Source organism: Cupressus sempervirens, chromosome 3, assembly GCF_028749045.1.
Source record: "Cupressus sempervirens isolate cs-2001-9-10 chromosome 3, ASM2874904v1, whole genome shotgun sequence".
NCBI lineage: Eukaryota > Viridiplantae > Streptophyta > Pinopsida > Cupressales > Cupressaceae > Cupressus > Cupressus sempervirens.
In genome coordinates this window covers 309,514,389-309,533,976 of record NC_143120.1, presented here as the reverse complement: position 1 = coordinate 309,533,976, position 19,588 = coordinate 309,514,389, and the positions used below count along the sequence as shown (strand labels likewise).

Genomic DNA, 19,588 nt, shown 5'->3' with positions numbered 1-19,588 from the left:
AGGTCAACTTTAAACTCTGATAAAATATGAAATACTAAGGATAAAGACATTAGATCGCCACCATGGTTTTGGTATGGATGTTAACAAACTAAATTCTAAAGAATCGCATTGATATCTATTGTAGAAAAAAAAGTTGTCTCAAAAATAATGTCACTTTTTAAAAAAATAGGTTTTTGATAACATACCAATTTTTGTGGGGGAAAAAATAATTCAATAATCAGTATTATATATATATATATATATATATATATATAGATTTTACACAAAAAATCTTAAAAGACTCTAATTTACTTCATCTTCAAATTTCTAACCGTTAAATGGCAATTTGCATCCCAAAGTGAAAGTTTTCTTGAAATTTCACAGTTCAATGTCAGTTTAGGAAAAAAAGTGTAACCCATTATTGTGGGTAAGATCTAACAATCTTGTAAGCCTGTAACAGGGAAAACATTTCACAGGGTAGATCATAGTTTATGATCAAACATTGTGAGCTTCATTGGATACACTTTACAACTATAGTAGTGAAGATTTGTGGGTGTAATCCCCACCCCAATTTTACCTTTTCAGTCGAGGGTTTCTAGGTAACCAAATATCATATTTCATATATGTATTGAAAGTTTATTTGATTTTTGATTTCATCTTATGGATGAACATGCTTAGTTTGGTATTTCAATTTACATGCAAATTGTGAGATGGATGTGTGGTGAATGTTTTAAAGGTTAAAGATTTGAAGGATTGATTCACCCCCGCGACCCCGCCCCCCCACCTCCCTTAGAATTTACATTCCCTATTGTATTTCCAACACTTATACAACTACCTCAATTCATAACCATTTCTAAGACTACTCCCACGTACAATTTAGAATGGTTATTTACCAATACTTCTATTGATGGAATTATTGCATTCAAATTTTTCCTATGCTAAAATCATATCATAGCCTTTTGTCTTATCTCCAACCAAACATCTCAACAAATTTCCAAACTATGATTCAAATCTTCTAGTTTTCCTTTAGTTTGTGAATGATGTGATGAACTAAACTTTAAATTTGTCTTCAATTTCTTCCACAATGTACCCAAGAAATACCCAACAAACTTGGTATCTTGATCATAAACTATGCTCTTTGATAGATCATGTAGTCTCACCACTTCTCTAAAAAACAACTATGCCACATGAATAGTATCATTAGTCTTCTTCCAGGGAATGAAATGTGCCATTTTTTAAAATCCATCAACCACCACAAATATTGAATAATGCCCTCATTGTTTCCTTGGTAAACCAAGAACAAAATACATGTTGACACCTTCCCATGGCTTCTCAGATAGAGGAAATGGCTGATATAACCCCATATTTTACTTCACTCCTTTTGTCATTTGACATAATCTGCAACTATTCACAAAAAATTTAACATTTTACTGCAAGTGTGGCCAATAACAATTCTTACTGACCAAAGCAATGGTTTTATCTCTACCAAAGTGTCTAGCCAATCTGCCATTATGCTTCTTAATGAGATTCTCTCTCATAAAAGTTCTAGGAATGCACAAAAGACTTCCCTTGAACAACATATCATCTTGGATTATAAAATCCAACCACTTTGTCATGTCAAGTGTAATAGGTTATGTACAAGCTTTCCACACCTTACCAAAATCAGGACCCTTTAAATACAAATTCTTGAGTTCCTATGGACCCAACCACCTCAATCTTCATTTATGTCAATAAAGTTGTCTTCTACTACAACATTTGCAACTCTATTAGACTTCCCACTCTTGTGTTTCAAAAAAAATGTATAACTTTGCAAAAACTCAACCCACTTCAAATGCCTTTGATTTGATTTTCCTTTAATATTCAAATATTGCAAAGCTTGATGATCGGTATTCAAAAAAACTCCTTAGGAAGAACATAGTGTCTCCAGTTCTTTAATTCTTGAACTATAGCAAAAAATGCCTAATCATAAATAGAATACGTTCTTTTGGCATCATTCAATCTCTCACTGAAATAAGAAACAAGTCTACTTCCTTGGCTCAAATTAACTCCTATTATATTACCACTAGCATCACAGTCTACTTGAAACACTTAAATAAAATATGCAAGTGCTAAAATAGGTTGCTTTGTAACTATCAGTTTCAACAAATTGAAGATATTATCTACTCCTACAATCCAATCAAATTGTTTTCTATCTACTCTCGTTGTTTAGAAAAGGGTCCACAAATATTACTAAAACCTCTAATAAACTTTTTATAAAAACTAGCTAGTCCATGAAAATATCTTAGCTCGACTGCACTCCTTAGATTACGTCATTCAAGGATAACCTTAACTTTCTCATGATCCATTTTTAGATCGTCTGCTAAAACTAAAATTCTTACTTACTATTAGAAAGAAAAGTCCACCAAGATAACTGAGAGGGGGGGTGAATCAATTATCAAATTAAAACAACTCTTAATGTCCTTATTGAATCCAAAACATTTAAATAGAAGATGCAATAACCATAGAAAAATAGCCATACACAATAATACCAAATTTTTTTAACTAGTGAAACCCTTGATCATGTTTCGACACAAAATTGCATTCCCATTTTGAGTATCATTTTAAATTTTGAGTCAATTTGAGTTCCTATTAAGCTTTTTGTGCATGCATACCCGGTTGTCCTTTGTGAGGTGTTTTACATTTCTAACACTTTTCATTCAGCATATCCATGTGTCCTTTAATGACAAATTGTCATTTTGAGTCATTCTGTGAAGTTAAAATTGAGCAATGTTCAAATATGTATTTTTTCTTGAGTGTCAAACTGCGACAAGAGGTCTAATTTACAATTGATTATCTTGCACCTGGTTAAGTTTCATGACTTGCTACTTTGGGAGTGTTTAGTATACATATCAGAGAACCTATGCTTCATTTTTCAAATCATTCCAATATGTTTTGACTAGGTTTTGAATCCCTCAAAGTTGGTTGTTTACTATTATCATGTTGATGCATATTTCTCAGAATTTCGGGAAGCCCTATTTGACCAGTTATAACTTTGACCCAGTTGACTAAAATGAGAAAATTTCTTTTGTATTCCATTATAGAGGTCAAACACTTGCTATGTTCCATATTTGAGCCTATGGGAAATCCATTTGGCTAGTTTTCAAATGCGATTCCAAATGCAATTTGTAAAATTTTACTTGTGTCAAAAAGTGCAGATTAATCGATACCCCTATTCGGGATGTCATAATTCTAAATCTATGATAAATGAGACCAAAATGTTTGTACCACTGTGTTCTACTCTGAAAATTTTTTCAGTTTGTCAGTTTTCAAGTCTTGACGAATCTGTCTACACACTTTCCCAAGTCCATTCCATTTGTGAAAATCACTATTTTGTCAATGTTCCCAGTTTTGCAATTCTGAGTACCTCACGTTGACCACTTTCTAAATGCACCTAGTTATTTTTCATGAGCCCAAATCACAGATTTATACTCTCCTCATGACAGTGAACTAATGCCCCAAATTTTGTGCCTCCAAGTGTTTGTTTGACCTATTTTTAAATCCAAAATCAAACACATTTTATGGTTTTCTATCATGTTTGTTTGCAGGCAGTTCAAAGATGGCAACTTTGATGGTCAGTATCTTTTGACCCAAGTGTCACGAAAACTGATAGAGTGCAAGAATGTGGAGCAGAGTACTAGTATGTTTATTTTCAGGGCCCAGTCAAGTTTTTATGTCAGTTTTTAAAGCCAACTATCGGGCCTCTCAGTCAAAAAATCACAGTTTGGAAAAACAAGGTAAACAAGTTTTAAATGATGATTTAATGCTCGAATTTGAATCCAGTTAGTGCCAAGTGTTGATTAGATGAGTTTGAGATATCAAGTGTTCCAGTTCGAAAAAAATTTAGCCAAACCCACTCTAAACAAATGTGTAGGGTTAGAATAAAATCAAGGATAAACATGGACCAATACCATTGCTAGTCTACACATGGACTGCAGAGACATTTGCCATGATTTGGTAATAAAAGTTTTTTGAACCATCTGAGATTGGTGTTGGTGTGCTCTTGTTTTATATTTATATGCATTATTCTAACCGTGGCAAAGAACAGAAGTAATGGATGGCTGAACAACTCCCGTAGAAATCAAATGTATTTAGAATCCCATTGAATTCAAAAACATGAATACAATTTGATTGGATGTGAGCCAGTTACGGAACATGATGTTTTAAAAACTCTCGAGATCATTGGAGCTAGCCCTCCATTCGAGAATGGTAGATGTGGATTCCTCTAAAGGGATCTTAGAATCACAAGGCATTAATGGAAAAATTTAAGCTACAGTTGGGGACAAGCCTCGAAAGGTTTCAAATGTTGTGTCATCTCAATCTTCAAATGCATTGTTAGAATGTTCAAGTGCAGGCAATGACGATGATGGTGATTAATGTGTGTATGCATCAGGCATGTCGATTTGTTCAACCTCTGGCCATGAATGAGACACCCAAAATGAACAAGTGTAGCCTTCTGGATGCGAGCATGTGTTGTGAGCTAAGATGGACATTTCCACCTGACAAGAATGTTCCTCCCAGTCTCCATGTGAACTACCCAATGCTAAATTGACTCTTCAAAGTTCACATTGCGTTGTGTGGATGTTTGATTGTGGCAACAAATACATAAATGGAGAACTTGGACTACTCCTGTTCTTCCATGTCGTACAACCCTCGCGCCCTCTACAAATAACAAACCGCACAACATTGCTAGTTAAGGAATACATGCCAAACGCATGGAGGAAGATACCTATAGTAGGTGTTTTCCCCTAGTTTGGTCAACAGAAGAGAAAATATGACTTTCAAGAATCTACGCACAGTTTTAGCGAAAATATTTCCGCTAATCTGCACTTTTTAGGGAGATTTTCAATTATGTTTGTATTTATGGACATATGATTTTAGGCCTTTTTCTCATTTTACATAGTTCCTTATAGGACAATGGAGCAATATCGCAACTCTTTGGAATCGTATTGGGCATCGTTGGACAGAAAAGAGCTTGGAAGCGTCGACGTCATGGCTGACAGCGCAGGGCAAAAGGAAGATGTGAAAAGTTTTTAGTCCCACATTGGTGCCTTGACGGGTAGCTTACTTCTTTAAATACGCCAAGGCACAAATAGTATCTGTATTAAAAGCCGCAAGCTCATGTGGTGGGGTCGTGGCCAGCCTAACAAATACAAAGCTAAATTTTGACCATTTAGACGCAGAGAGAGAATGTGACGCGTGGCAAATTTTGTACGAGTTTGTAAGGCAGTAAGGCTTAGGAGGAGTTACGATGGTACAGAGTTGTATGATCGGGAGAAGGAGAAAAGAGAGTTATGATGCTACGAGGAGTTTCAAATTCATATGGCTGTAAGGTTGAAAATGAAGAGATCCAATGCTACAAAGAGGTGTATGATCAGGAGCGGTGGAAAATAGACTTATGATGTTACGGTAGGCGTATGGTCAAGAGCCTCCCAATTGGGAGATATTATGACAGGCATATGGTCGGGAACCTCCAAATTGGGAGTTAAGATAATACGACAATGTTATGATTCGTATGGTCGAGGGATGAAAAATGCAAGCTTCAAATGTTATGAAAATCAAAATCAAATAGTGAGATCGTGAGATTGAGAGCCCCCAATTGCAAGGATAAGATGATAATTTTGATCGTAATTATATTGAGTTCATGAGATCGGAAAGAAAGAAATTCAAATGTTGCATAAAGTTGTGGCCCTGCGGTAGGCAATTTGACCAACGAAAATATGGCAAGTGGCCCCTGGGGGTTGGAGGGATAAGGTTAGGTATAAAGTGAATATTAAAATTCAATTGTCTCTCCAATCTGAACGCACATTCTAAGATTGAAAAGTTTGAAAAAAATAAATGATTATGATTATATTATATAGTTCAAACTATATAGAAATAAATTTTTCATTTTAAATGCCCAGTTCATGGCCTGGGGCCTGATTTTTCAGATGCACACCAAGGGCACCATTTTTATCTAAAATATGGAGTATAATATGTCATCGAAACTGGGGGAAGTTGAATTTTTCATTTTCGGAGTCAAAATTTGCATAGATATTTAGTGGTAGAAGTTACAAGCAATTTTGTAAATCTGGGGCATTCTCAGCAATAATGAGGATTTGATGTTTTAGATGGAATAAAAACATATTATGATTAAATTTAGATGAAATTAGATTCACTAAACGGCCATTAAGAATGAAATAAATGCTTTGAATGTAGTGGCAAATGATAAAGCTCTGTCGATAAGAGGCAGTTGAAGATTTTCATGACAAAAGGCAATAGAAGACAAACAAAATCAAATTGAAGACTCCTGCACATTTTGGATACATATCTGATATTCCATCAGAGGAGGGTTTTCTCATTATTTTAAGGGAACATTTTTGCAGTCTGTGGTCTCATAATAATCAGATTTGATTGTCGATTGAGGAGAGAAGAGACAAGTTCTACAACAGCAAGAGGAAGAGTTTCAAGTGGACGCTTGGCAGTATCAGATATGATCTGGAAGTTTCTTCTTGTCTATTTATTCTCTTCTTTTCTCATTTTTCAGGTTGTTGATGGTTGGTTGTTTTCAAGTTATTGAGCAGAGCTCTACCTATGATCCCACCATTCAAGCTCGACATTTTTCTCTATTGTGAATAGCATTGTAATTTCTTATAAGCATTTTTAAATAATACACTCGTCTATTGTGTATTTTATGAATTTTTAACATACATTTGATGTATTGGTTTCAAGGAAATGAATACAAAACTTTATTGAAAGTTTCAATCTGAACCTTGTCTCCTCTTTATGGATTTGTAATTTTCTATGATATATGTACAAGGTGCATATTGTCCAGTTGATACTTGGCTTTGAAGTCGTATGCCATTGTGTATTTTGTTGTTGGGTCAAGGACTTGAGTAAATTGTTTGATATGCATTGACAAAATTGCAGAGATCATGGAAGGATTTGATAAGTATGAGTTTCATTTTGAAGATAGATGTTTATTTGCAAGGTGAATGGATAGTAGATCTGACATCTAGGTATATGAGTATATTTTGGGTATCCTTATGTATGTTCTGACTTATTTAATGCCCAATGTATAAGGGATTGATTAGCTTGGAGATTGCATGTTTATTGTCGTTGCATATGTGGGTTTTGCTGATTCAAATCTTTAATCAATTATCCTTTTCCCTTTTGTTGAAGCACTGAAAAGAGTTACCCTCACTTAGTTTATCAAGCTCATGAGTCATATTATTAACTATTTCATGTTCATGATTGTTTGCATAAGCATAGAAGATTTAGGGGTTTTTATCTGCTCTATAGATTCAGTGTATGTTTTGAAAACTAGTACCATAATAATGAATCTGAGGTTCACCCACCTAGGTCTTACAGAGCCTAAAGGAGTATATAGCCTTATAGTTGGCCTCGATGTCTAAATAGGTACATTGAACATGAGAATTAGTTGTCCTTAGGTGTATTTGTTCCTATCACTGGGTTATTAAAAAATTGTTAATTCAGAGCCAACACAGTTAAATCCTAATAGCAACATCACAATTTAACTTGCTATGGAAAATATCTCCTACTTATCAATTAATGAGCTTAAAAGGTTTTCTAATGAATGGTTCATAAGGCTCAACACTTGATGAAGGTTTTGCAAATGAGTTGCAAAAAGAGTTTAACCATGGATGAAAGCTTAAGCGGCTTTCTAATGACTGGTTGATAAGGCACAACATTTGATGAAGCTTTTGCAAATGGGGTTGCAAGGAGAGTGAGTTTAACCATGGAGGAAACTCTGTAGTAAAGCGCACTCAAGCTGGAGTAGTGTTGGGATTGGTGACCTCTTAGGAAGTCCCGGTGCTTCACCTCTATGAGAATCACCTAGATCTAATGAATGTTAAGTGTTCTAATCATTGTCATGAGAGATGGGTTTGTGTAAACCGCTACTCATGAATTGTGGGTCAATTAGTTGATTCAAAAACTACACAGTTAAATCCTAATAAGATAAGCTAAGAATATAACAATTTGACTTGGTGTGGAAAATATCTCCTACTTATCAATTGATGAGCTTAAGGGACTTTCTAATGAATAGTTCATAAGGCACAACACTCGGTGAAGGTTTTGCAGATGGGGTTGCAAGCAAGGTGGGTTTAACCATGGAGGAAACTTTGTAGTTAAGCACGCACTCAAGCTAGAGTAGTACTAGGATTAGCGACCTCTTGAGAAGTCTTGATGCTTCACCTATGTGAGCATCACCTAGATCTAATGAGTGCTAAGTGTTATAATCAATGTCATGAGAGATGGGCTTGTGTGAACCATAACTCATGAAAACATGGGTCAATGAGTTTGATCCAAAAACTACACAGCTAAATCTTTTAGCAATATCACAACATAAAGTTTCGTGTTGTAATATCTAGTTACTATTCTTGAATTTTTTTGAATTATAATCAACAGCCAAACAAGGGGGCCAACTCTTACATAATCATAGCCCAAAGGCATCAAAGAGAACAATAACACTAAAATAGGAGTGTTTCCTTTAATAGGCTATGAACAACTTATTAGCAGCACATGAATAGAACGAGTCGTGTCAAAAAGAAAATAAATAGTACACTAGCATAATGGCACGTAGCTCTCCTCAAAATAGGTCACTCACTCAAACACATGTGGAGAAGAGTGAGGTTGAAGAACTATTTTTCCTACAGTGTCAAAAAATTGTCCACGCAATGTTGTCATTAGGATCCTCACTACAAGGGGTAGCCACTAATGAAGCACCATTTGGACCTCTATCAACACCAAGGTTGGAGTATTGAGGAAGTTGTACATTATCAATTGAAGCTTGGAGCAATGCAAGAGAAGAAGGTGAAGAATTGTCCACGTGGCCACAGGGGCCACAACAATAGGAATGGTGTCCACATGAATTAGAGTAGAGGCATCACCCAATTTGCAGTACAAGCATGAATCAAATTTGCAACAAGAGCATCACCCAGATTTGTAACACGAGCTACAAAAAGCATGTTAGATTTAGATTTTATATTTTTTTCTATAATTAGATTTTGTAAAGCATTATGTTAATAGAAAATAAGATCCATTTATCTTCATTCCAACTTAACATATGCAAAAGCAAACTAACTTAAGATCGCATTAAATATATTCAAATGGTCTAAAATAGAGTCACCATTTATCATTTTCAATGGGTATATTTTTTATAGATATTAACTTGTTATTAAGAATTTTTGTTTGATAGATATCATGTATTCTCTTCCACAACTTATGTGTTAATCTACTCAAAAACAGTCAAGACAATATAATCAATAAGACACAATTATATGGTTCCTTGTGCCTTCTACTTTAGTTTTGACCTATCTTCATCAAATGAGTTGGATGACCTCCTTCCTTGTAAATTAAGAAGCCATTGATCTCTTTGCTCAATGATTTATAAGAAAAGAGTGATAAAAGACAAAGATGCACTGAGGAGTGTGTGGACGGGTCCTAACAGCAAGGCATGATGGGTTACCCCTGTCACAAACAACCATCTCAAACTTGAAAAGGAGTAGAAAATAGTCGTGTTTATTTTGACATTTTGGTGAATACTCATCTTAGCACACTAATCTATTGTATCCTAGAGGATATTAATTTACAACAAATCCTGAATATTCTTTAACAATGTCTCTAACTTTGGATGCTTTTTAAACCACAATTAGAGATTACAATCACACTTCTAGTAGTATGCCTATTAATAACTAAGTGGGTCAAATACTCGAAGCATGTGAGTTCTATTTAGGGAGTCACAAGTTTAAATGTGGAAAGGAGCAAGTTTGTACACCTCATAGAGCATAAGGAAAATGGAAAAACAATCCCCTTGCTGTCTTCCACAAGAAGCGCCACAAACACCAATATTAGTGTACCTTCACCTCACTAAACAGATAAGGCAAATGAAAAAGAAATCCTCATGTGATGTTCTATGAGAGAAGTCCCATGCATCAAATTAGTGTTTGGCTTTACAAAGGCCCAAAAAGCTACCTAAACCGTTACACTTTAAATTACAAATCAATAGAAAATGAACTTTGAATCTCATTTGTTAACTAGTTCTTTTTCTTCCTTCTTTTACACTGCACTCACAAGAACGCATGCAATGAGAATCAAACAGGAAACCTTAAAAAGCATTTACAGCATCTTCCAAGAAACAGAAAACATGTGAGATTATTGAAAACCATTGCAATCAGATATGCAATACCCAAGTATCTTAGTACACTGATACGTTGCCATTAGGTGTACAACTGCATGGAAAATCAACTAAAGAATCATATTACATCATGCGTAGAATACAAATTACTAGTTGCAAGAAATGCTGCATGCTCATTATTATCCTGAAGCTATGTATCTCAAGAATAGATTTTTTTCCAACTTGAAAATAAATGGAGCTAGATTTGCATAGACTTTTTGATGTATTTACAACCAAGATTTGTGAGTATCCTACGTCATTCCAACCCCTTGAGAAACAAAAACTACAGAATGTGATCAGAAACAAAATTCAAATATTTGGCATGCAATACCAATGGAATAAATTGTGCTGGAAACTTTAGTACACCAAAAAAAATTCACATTGAAAAGTGAATCAACATGTGGGATTCAATTCCTTTATAAGACTGTCGAAGGCCAGAACAAGCCAATCAGCAGCTTGGGCAACATTATCCCGGAGTTGTACTCCTCCATAGCAAATGAACAAGTCTGCTCCACCTGGTTGCTTTGCCTTAAAAACATCGAAGTTTACCTCAAGCGTAAGAAAATTAGAAAATAACAAACAAACCAACCAAAAACTGACAAATATCTGCCAATTAGTTTGAATAACCAGTAAGAATCAATTTCAAGTAGGAAAATTAGAAGGAAATAACAAGGTGTTCAAAGGGAAACAAAATAAGTACTAATTATGTATTTGTTAAATTTCGAGTTGAAATCCACAAGAACCCACACAGCTTTCTAGTCAAAAGGATAAAAGCTTGACAATGGTTGAAACCAAAAGAACTTTTTATTTTAGAACTGGAGAAATAACATAAAAACAAGAAGGTTGTTTATGTGGGCACCAAAAGTTGTATCCAATTGTTTTATACTTCAAAGCATGTGAGCTTTGTAAATGAATCCTCAAAGCTGCCTTCTTATGCTTTGAACCATAGATTGCAGACTCGGGCAAGTACCTTGGACTCTTCCTACAAATTGATTTACTCCACTCAAAACTTGGAACTTGCAACATGGAACAGGGGACTTTCCCGCATGGGATGACCATGCATGTGGGAAAGAGGCATGGAAAAAACAATTAAAATTTGCAGTTATCTTTTCCTTCTAAGCTTACTCGCTCATGCTATTTCCACACAACATTTATAAGTTTTCTTGAGTGAATTCAGATAAGCTTGAAGTAGATCTGAAGAGTAAATTTGTGGAATTTCAAGATCCTAGGTTTCTTTTATTTTCCTCGTTTAACAAACATTGCAAGAACATAATTTATTTCCGAAATGTTCAATTAAGTTCTAATTATGTCCGAAAGTATGAATTCAATTTGAGTAAATTTTAACATTGATTCAATCTTCTTTTTTTAATAGGTGTCTTGGGAATTTTTAGCATGTCCCACATCAAGTGAGATCACAAATGGGGGACCTCATCCCCAGCACGAATTCACAGCTTCAATGCAAATAGTCCAAACCAGAAAACCCAATAGCTCAGCAGGGACATAGAGCCCACAACCACACCAAACGGATGAGAGTTTGGAGCACAAAGACAATGGCATTAATATCCACTGCTTCAACATGATGTTCAAGTATGTGAACACATTGCATCAGCAAGGGTACAATACCCTCGATCATTATGGCCCAACAGAGGTTTGAACAATGCAAACCATAGACAATGCAATGTTTTAACCATCAGACTATGCCATGAATGGGAACATTGACTTAAGCTATTGTTGTGAACAAAGTTACTAATTTTTTCCCTAGGAGAGTTCGGCATTTGAGGTATGAAAAGCTATTGTTTTGCTGAAGTATTTAATTCTATTTCTATTCAATTATTGTATTACATTCAAAATGAGTTTTATGCTAATTTAATTTTATGTTTCGGGTTTAAGTCACTATTTTTATATTTTTTAATTTCAAATGTTTTTGTGATTAGAAATGTGTCATAAAAAAATATTTTTATCTAATTTAATGAGCGTTAAGTTAGCGTACAACCTTCCTTTTGATGTGCTGAAGAGCCCATACTAGGAGCATTTGATTGTAATTTAAATAACTACAGCTTTAGGGTACAGAACACCCTTTCTGTGTGACTTAAGTGGATGGGTCCTCTAGGATGCTACACAAATGCAAAAAACAATTTTAGAAGAATGGGAAAAGTGATGGCAGAAATTTGAATGCACCATACTTTCAGAGAAGTGGAGATGGAAAGAGCCACACCCTTGTCAACTCTTTAGCACCTTCAAATGGTTACATGGTGTTTTTGAGTCCATATATGCCTCTAATAGATTTTAAAATCTCAAAAATTGCGAGTCCAATGCTGGAGGAGGTTGTGTTAGAAATGGACATTAAAAATATGGTGCAAGTCGTAAACAATAGTGCAGCAACATACTTGCCAGAAAGCAAATTGCTTTAGCTAGGCATCCATCACTTTTTGGATCCCCCTTTCACAGTCCATTGTCTTCACCTTCTTTGGAGGACATAAACAAATTCATTGGATGAGTCTAGTTGAGTAAGAAACTAAGAACGGCACAAATACATTTATAATCACCCTTGAAATTTTATCTCAATGAGAGATCACACTAATGGTAAAGAGCTTGTGTGAACAAGTGAGACAAGGTGCCACTAACTTCAAAAAAAGTCGATGAAGAATGGTGAAAGATATTTTTTTTTATGATGTCTTTGCAAAGAAAGCTATAAACAAATTCAATGTAGCTTCTAACTTCGAAGTTTATTTTTTTACACATACATAATAATTGTAACTTTAATTTGTTTGTAGGTGGCAAAGAATTTGGTGAGGGTTTTGTGCTTAATGGATGTCCAGAAAAACCTAAGGGAATACATTTGTGAGGCCATACATAGGGCCAAGGGAACATCTGAAACTACTATAGAGGAGATAGAGACAAATTTAATTTCATTTGGCAGATAATCAGAGGTGAAATGAAATAATCATAACATCAACCCATTCATGCAATTGAGTATTACCTCAACTCCAAGTTTTTCTTCTCAAATGAATTCAAAAATATTAATGCAGACTTTATGGAGGAACTTTGCATTACAAGGATGACACCTAAGGTTGACGTGAAAGAACTGATTATTTAGGAATTACAAAATTACAAGTGGGCTAGAGGAAGGCTCTATTCTTTGAAATTATATATTCACAAGAGATCCACCCAAGCATTGTATAACAAAAAAATTGTACAATCACTTGTATCTTACAAACTCTTGAATATCTTATTTGTAGTTCCTGTGTAAAGAGGTAGAAATACCCCAAATCTTCAAAATCTGGCCCTTTCTATTTTATTTCAACCTTGTAGCACCTCTCAGTGTGAGCATAAATAGAGTTTGTTTTGCCACCTATGTGAAGAATGATTTATTGACCAATCAACACTTTCATAACCTAATTTTACTATAATACATCCTTCAATTTCGCACAAGAAAGAAGGGCACGATATGTTAGGATGTTGAATTTGGGGCATAGAAATCAATGATGATAAGCAACAATAAGAAAGATCCAAAACTGAAATAATAAACACCAAAAATATCCTAGGAAACCCTTCTAGAATGAAGGGAAAAACCCAGCCACACAACAAATATATCATTTTATTGATCATAAAACTTGAGTGTAAAATGCCTATAGCTTGATGCGATATATATAACTTAAGGAGAAACTCTTCATATACTAACCAAAGTCTCTCCAATTTCCCAAAACGTGAGTCTTTATTACAATTACAACTCTTCCAATTTCCATGCCTAAACACATGTCAAAAGACACGTCATTACATTTAATGTTACAATTTAAACATAAGTGTCATTTTCAGCTGAAGGCAACAATAACAATAATAACGTCCATATTTTCAAAGATAAAGATCTCTATCACAGCTACACTCTTCAACACTCCCTCTTAGCCAAAGAAAGATCTTCAGCTGAGCAATCACACAAGACTGCAACCAAAAATGTTATTGATAAAATCCTAGGTTGCATGGGTACCTCCCCCCCCCTCGGAACCACGATCTGGTTCAAACCGGTTCCAAGTTCGGGTCCAATTCGAACTTGGTTCAACCAAGGTCCTTTTTTGCAAGCCTGGTTCAAACCCAGGCAAACCACGTACAAAAATTCAAACCAAGGTCAACCCCACGACTATGGATGTCAGTTTGACTAATTTATTTGCAATTTTGGATTTTTTTTGGCGTCCATGTAACCTAAAAAGGTGTTATTAATTGGTTTTGTGCCCTCTCATTGTCATTTGATGTTTCTAAATAGGTTATTTTGCCTTGAAGGAGAGCACATAAGTTTTTGAGCAAGCATCCAGTTGTGCAAGGAGGAGTTTGAAGATTGATTTGTCGGTGTTCTTCAAGTGTTTGTGCATCATTCATACACATTTGCAAACTTGCAATGGCTGGAAAAGGACCAAAAGGTAAGATCTTATTCCATTTGCTATTGTTTTTGTTCTAGTTTTTCCATTTTTTCATTTCTCTTTCAATCTTCATATGTTCTTGAATCTTTTCCATTATTCCAAAATTTGTCATTTTCTTGCATATAGATTATGATCATATATCTAATTTCTTGCCATAGGGAAATGTTCGAAAGGAATGTCATCTACCTCTTCATCAATAGGCAACACCGAACAAGAATGGAACCCAACTCTAATTCTCCTCTATGGAAGTATGTAGATATTATAAAACCCATTCCAGGAGGTGGTGCATTCCGTTGGAGATGTCAAGGATGTGGTGTAGAAAGAAATAGTTCTTATTATCGTGTGGTAGGTCATTTATGTAGTTATACTGGAAGAGGAGTCAAGAAATGCCCTGGCAAAAATGGTGTCTCTATACCAAATCACACTGTGTTAAAATATATTGAAGAGCATGAGGCAGCAAAAAAGAGCGAAGGAAGCAGGGCAATAGAACTCAGTATTAGTAGCAATAAAAGTAAAAAAGCAAATGAATGCAGCCCCCCTCAAATGTTATAGTACAAGACCACCCCTTCTTCAGTACTGCAATGGACACTGACACTGAATCTGTCCCCATTGTACACAAAAGAAAGGGGCCACTAGAAACTTCTTTTCAAAATAAGGCCCAAGAAGTTGCTGACATTACGGTGGGAAGACGCCTGTATGCAAATGGGTTGTCTTTTAATGTTGTCTGCTCTCCATTTTGGAAGGACATGTTGAGGGGTGCCAATGAAGCTCCAAAAGGGTATTGTGGCCTTGGGTATGAGAAAGTGCACACCACCTTGTTGGATGATGAGGTCCAACGGGTTGAAAATCAATTGAAGCCCATAAGGGACTCATGGGTTAAGACAAGGGTGACAATTGTTTCAGATGGCTGGAAGGGTTCTAGGAACCGTCCCTTGATCAATGTCCTTGCGGTGTCCCCTAAAGGGACAATGTTTCTGAAAGCGGTGGATTGTGAGGGCAAAGTAAAAGATGGGCCATTTATTGCTGATATCCTAATTGAGGCCATTGAACAAGTGGGTGCAAGAAACGTTGTCCAAGTCATAATGGACAACGCAAAGAATTCTAGAGCAGCAAGTTTGTTGATTGAATCACGATATCAACATATCTTTTGGACACCTTGTGCAGTCCATTCACTCAATCTTATGCTACAAAAGATTGGGAACCAAATTGAGTGGATCAAAACAGTGTATGAAGAGGCTAAGGGCATACAAATGTTTGTAACAAACCACCACATGACTCAATCTCGTTTCAGGAACTACTCAAAATTGGAGCTATTGAAGGTAAATGAACTTGAACTCAAGTTAATAATTTAATTTTTAATATTTGACAATTTCTGATTTTTCATATTTTACTTGTGCAATTGCCAATGTGTATACTTTTCTTAGTTTTCTAAAATATGTATCTAATAGTTGTTTTTTGCTCTAATTTATGTCACGGGTTGCTTAGACCCATTTTGCATCACATATAATCGTCTTAAGACAACTTGTGCAAGTGAAAGATGCACTTCAAGGTATGGTAATCAGCAACAATTGGGGTGTATGGAAGCAAAAGAACACTGAAAGGGCAAATAAAATAAAGGATGGGCTATTGGCTGAGTTATGGTGGGAATGTGCGGAATATCTCCTTAAGATCACCGAGCCCATTATGAGCATGCTTAGGTACACTGACATGGATAGGCCTTGCTTTGGAGAGATCTATGATGGCATAGACTCAATGATTGAGAAGATCAGGCAAGTTATAAATGAGGAGCAAGATCCGCAAGAGACCTTTTTCAAACAAGTGCAAAAAATTATTGATGAAAGATGGAACAAAATGACCACTCCATTACATTTGCTTGCCTATGCCTTGACCCCCAAATACTATAGCTCACAATATTGTGATCTACCAGGAAGGTTGCCACCATATAGAGATATGTTAGTGTCTTACGGGTACTAGGCAACATTTAGAAGCATATTTCCTGATGATGACATAAGAGATGCAATCATGGATGAGTTCATTGAGTTTGTCAATGCTAGAGGTCTAAGTAATGATGCTCTTCGTCATCGCTTCAAGAAGGATGCTCGTGGTTGGTGGTACCTCCATGGCAAAAATTCCGAACATTGCAGCCCCTTGCAATCAAAGTTACATCGCAAGTAAGTTCTATTTTTAAAAAATTAGCTTAGTTTATCTTCAAAAGAATTTTTTTATAAGATTGAATTAATTCTTTTTTTAATTGCTTACCCTATGTTGTCTTTATAGGTTGTTAGTTCTTCAGGATCAGAAAGAAATTGGAGCACCTATTCTTTCATCCACTCAGTGAAGCACAATAGGTTGCAGTCAAAAAAAGCAAAGAACCTGGTATTTGTGCATAACAACTTGCGCCTTCTTTCGCCCAAGAGTCAAGAATACAAAGAAGGGGAGACAAAGAAGTGGGATGTAGATGCAGAGATTGCGGACTTGGATGCTTCCACTGCTGAGCTTACAATTGATGATTTTGATGACTTTGATGTCAATACAATTGTTGATTCTGCTGCTGATCCCATTGGCCTTGGTGCAAGTAATAGCAGAAGCGGAGAAGGAGGAGATGAAGAAGAAGATGAATATGAAGAAGAAGAAGATGAAGATTGAAGAACTTAGAACTAAAAATTCAGAATTTTAATAGATTTTCATTCCATTAGTTACTGTTAAACACTGAACATGAAACAATGATACTTGAACTTGATATTTTAAATGTTTTGAATCTTTCATCTTTAATGTTGAAGTTGATTGAACTATGTTACTATATGATGGTATGATCACCATGATATGTTATAACTTATTGTTTATACTGTTTTAAAGTTTTTGTTGTTTAAATGTGTTTATGCTACTATGCTACATTCTAATTTTAACTCATGCTTCATAAAGATATATATATATATATATATATATATATATATATATATATATAATTTTTACATGGTTTTGTACTAACGAACCCAAACGAACCCAAACCCCTTTCGCAAGATTTTGTCAAACCAGCGAACCGGTTCTTAAACCGCGAACTTGGAACCGAACCCGAACTGGCAACTTAGATAAAATCTCATTGCATAGATCCTATAAAATTCGCGAAATCATTCAACTTGCTCATATTTTTGGAATCACTCAACATAAAAACCTATAGCAATTGCTCATATTCATGGAATCACTCAACATGAAAACCTAGAACAATTTGTCATTGTTAATAATCATGGAATCACTCAACATGACAAAATTGTAAGGCTCGCAACTAAGCCTTTAATCACGGACTCTCTCAATGTGAACTACCATGGAATCTTTCAACATGACATCCAACTAACATCACGGAATTTCTCAACGTGATGACATCATGGACTCTCTCAACATGATGTTCACTAGCGTATAGTGAAAGATTTATCATAGTTGTTCTTACAATCTTTTATTCACACAAGAATGGGCATAACAAAATAAGACTTAGTTTCATTTAAGTCTCAAATTTTACAAATACCACAAGCATTATACGCATATATGAAAATGAAGGGGATTCCATAAGCACTCCCTCTTAATTATGAAGCCTCCCTTTGAAGCTAAAATCTCTCTAAAAGTCAAGATCTCCCTCTTAAGGATCACAAGCTTCCTCTAAACGCAAAAATATCTCCCCATGATTGCAATCAGCACTCTCATGTTTATTAATCTCTCATCAATCAGAATGTGCCCTACAACCATGGGAGATTAATCAATCCATCATAAATATTTATCTCCAGCCATACATAGATATAAACACCCGAGATTCTGATTTGTGCCTCTATAACTAATGTAATGCTCATGGCATCAAAATACATTTTACTATTAAAATACCATATGAATAATAAAAAGAAATACTCATCTTAAGGTTTTGGCGATAAGTAGACGAAATGTGCAAAATCATACACAACATATATTTGAGCCCTCTTGAAATTTTGTCACCTAGATTTGAGGCTCGACATACACTCCAAAGAGATATTTGATGATCCTCGTCCATATGCAAAGAAACTCGACTATGGAGAAGAAAAACGGTCAAAATAGAATACATGTCTATCTGTTACAAAAGCGAAAAGGTGTAATCCAAAAACCCGACACTCCACCCCAAAATTTCTTTCCAATATTCATCAACCCACTAATAATAACGAACTAGAAATGCTCTCCAAGCATCGAGATCACATACTAAAGTTTTGACGTTACAAAGGAGACTCCCAAGTCACACTGGGTGGCAATCAAGTCTCGCTCGACCTTCCCAACTACAATCTCAAAGATCACCTTGCTCTCATGGTAACATGCCTCTAGCAAATCCAAAGACTATCCACTGAGATCAAGTCCCACACTAGACTTCTCTCCATCGACTCATAAGATGAAATCAAGATGCCTTGGCATTGACCATTATCTGATGTAACATCATCTTCCATCTGAAAATACCTTGTCGACGGAGGGAAAAGAAATATGCTTACTTTCCTTCTTAAAATGTCTGAGAGATCATCACCTAATCATCAAAACAAGATAACAAATACTAAGCACAATAAAATGCACACTGAGAAACTGACAGCATATAAAAATAGCAAGGAAAATGGTAAAACAAAGGTTTGAGAAAAAGGAAGACAGGAAAGGAAAGATAACCAAAGATGACAAGCACAAAGAATTCCATTAAATAGAAGCCTCCAATAAAATTTGATGGCTCTGATCATGTCAGTAGTATTCTCTAATCTCAAACAAACATTAAGTTCAAAAACAAAATCCATTAATGCATGTATAGCACAATACTACCATTGTCAGTCTTTGCAAGCCATGCACTAAACCAATACAATATAGGAAATATATCTCAATACAGGTTTTATACAAAACGGAGCATGAATAGATAGCAAACAATTTAACTCTATCCAGATATACAGCATATTGAGATACAAAATAAATTTAATCATCACTCGATCTCAAGGAGAGT

At 35.4% G+C, this 19,588-nt stretch overlaps 1 protein-coding gene across 1 annotated transcript in view; it reads right to left on the bottom strand.

Annotated features, from left to right (window-relative positions):
* Positions 1-10,254: 10,254 nt before the first annotated feature.
* The window catches only part of PSP (3-phosphoserine phosphatase), a 69,263-nt gene continuing 59,929 nt past the window's right edge, over positions 10,255-19,588 (bottom strand). Inside the window, exon 7 of the mRNA XM_089819632.1 lies at positions 10,255-10,720. Coding sequence (XP_089675758.1) covers positions 10,586-10,720 — 135 coding nt within the window. The 3' untranslated portion in view covers positions 10,255-10,585. The remainder of the gene's footprint in view (positions 10,721-19,588) is intronic.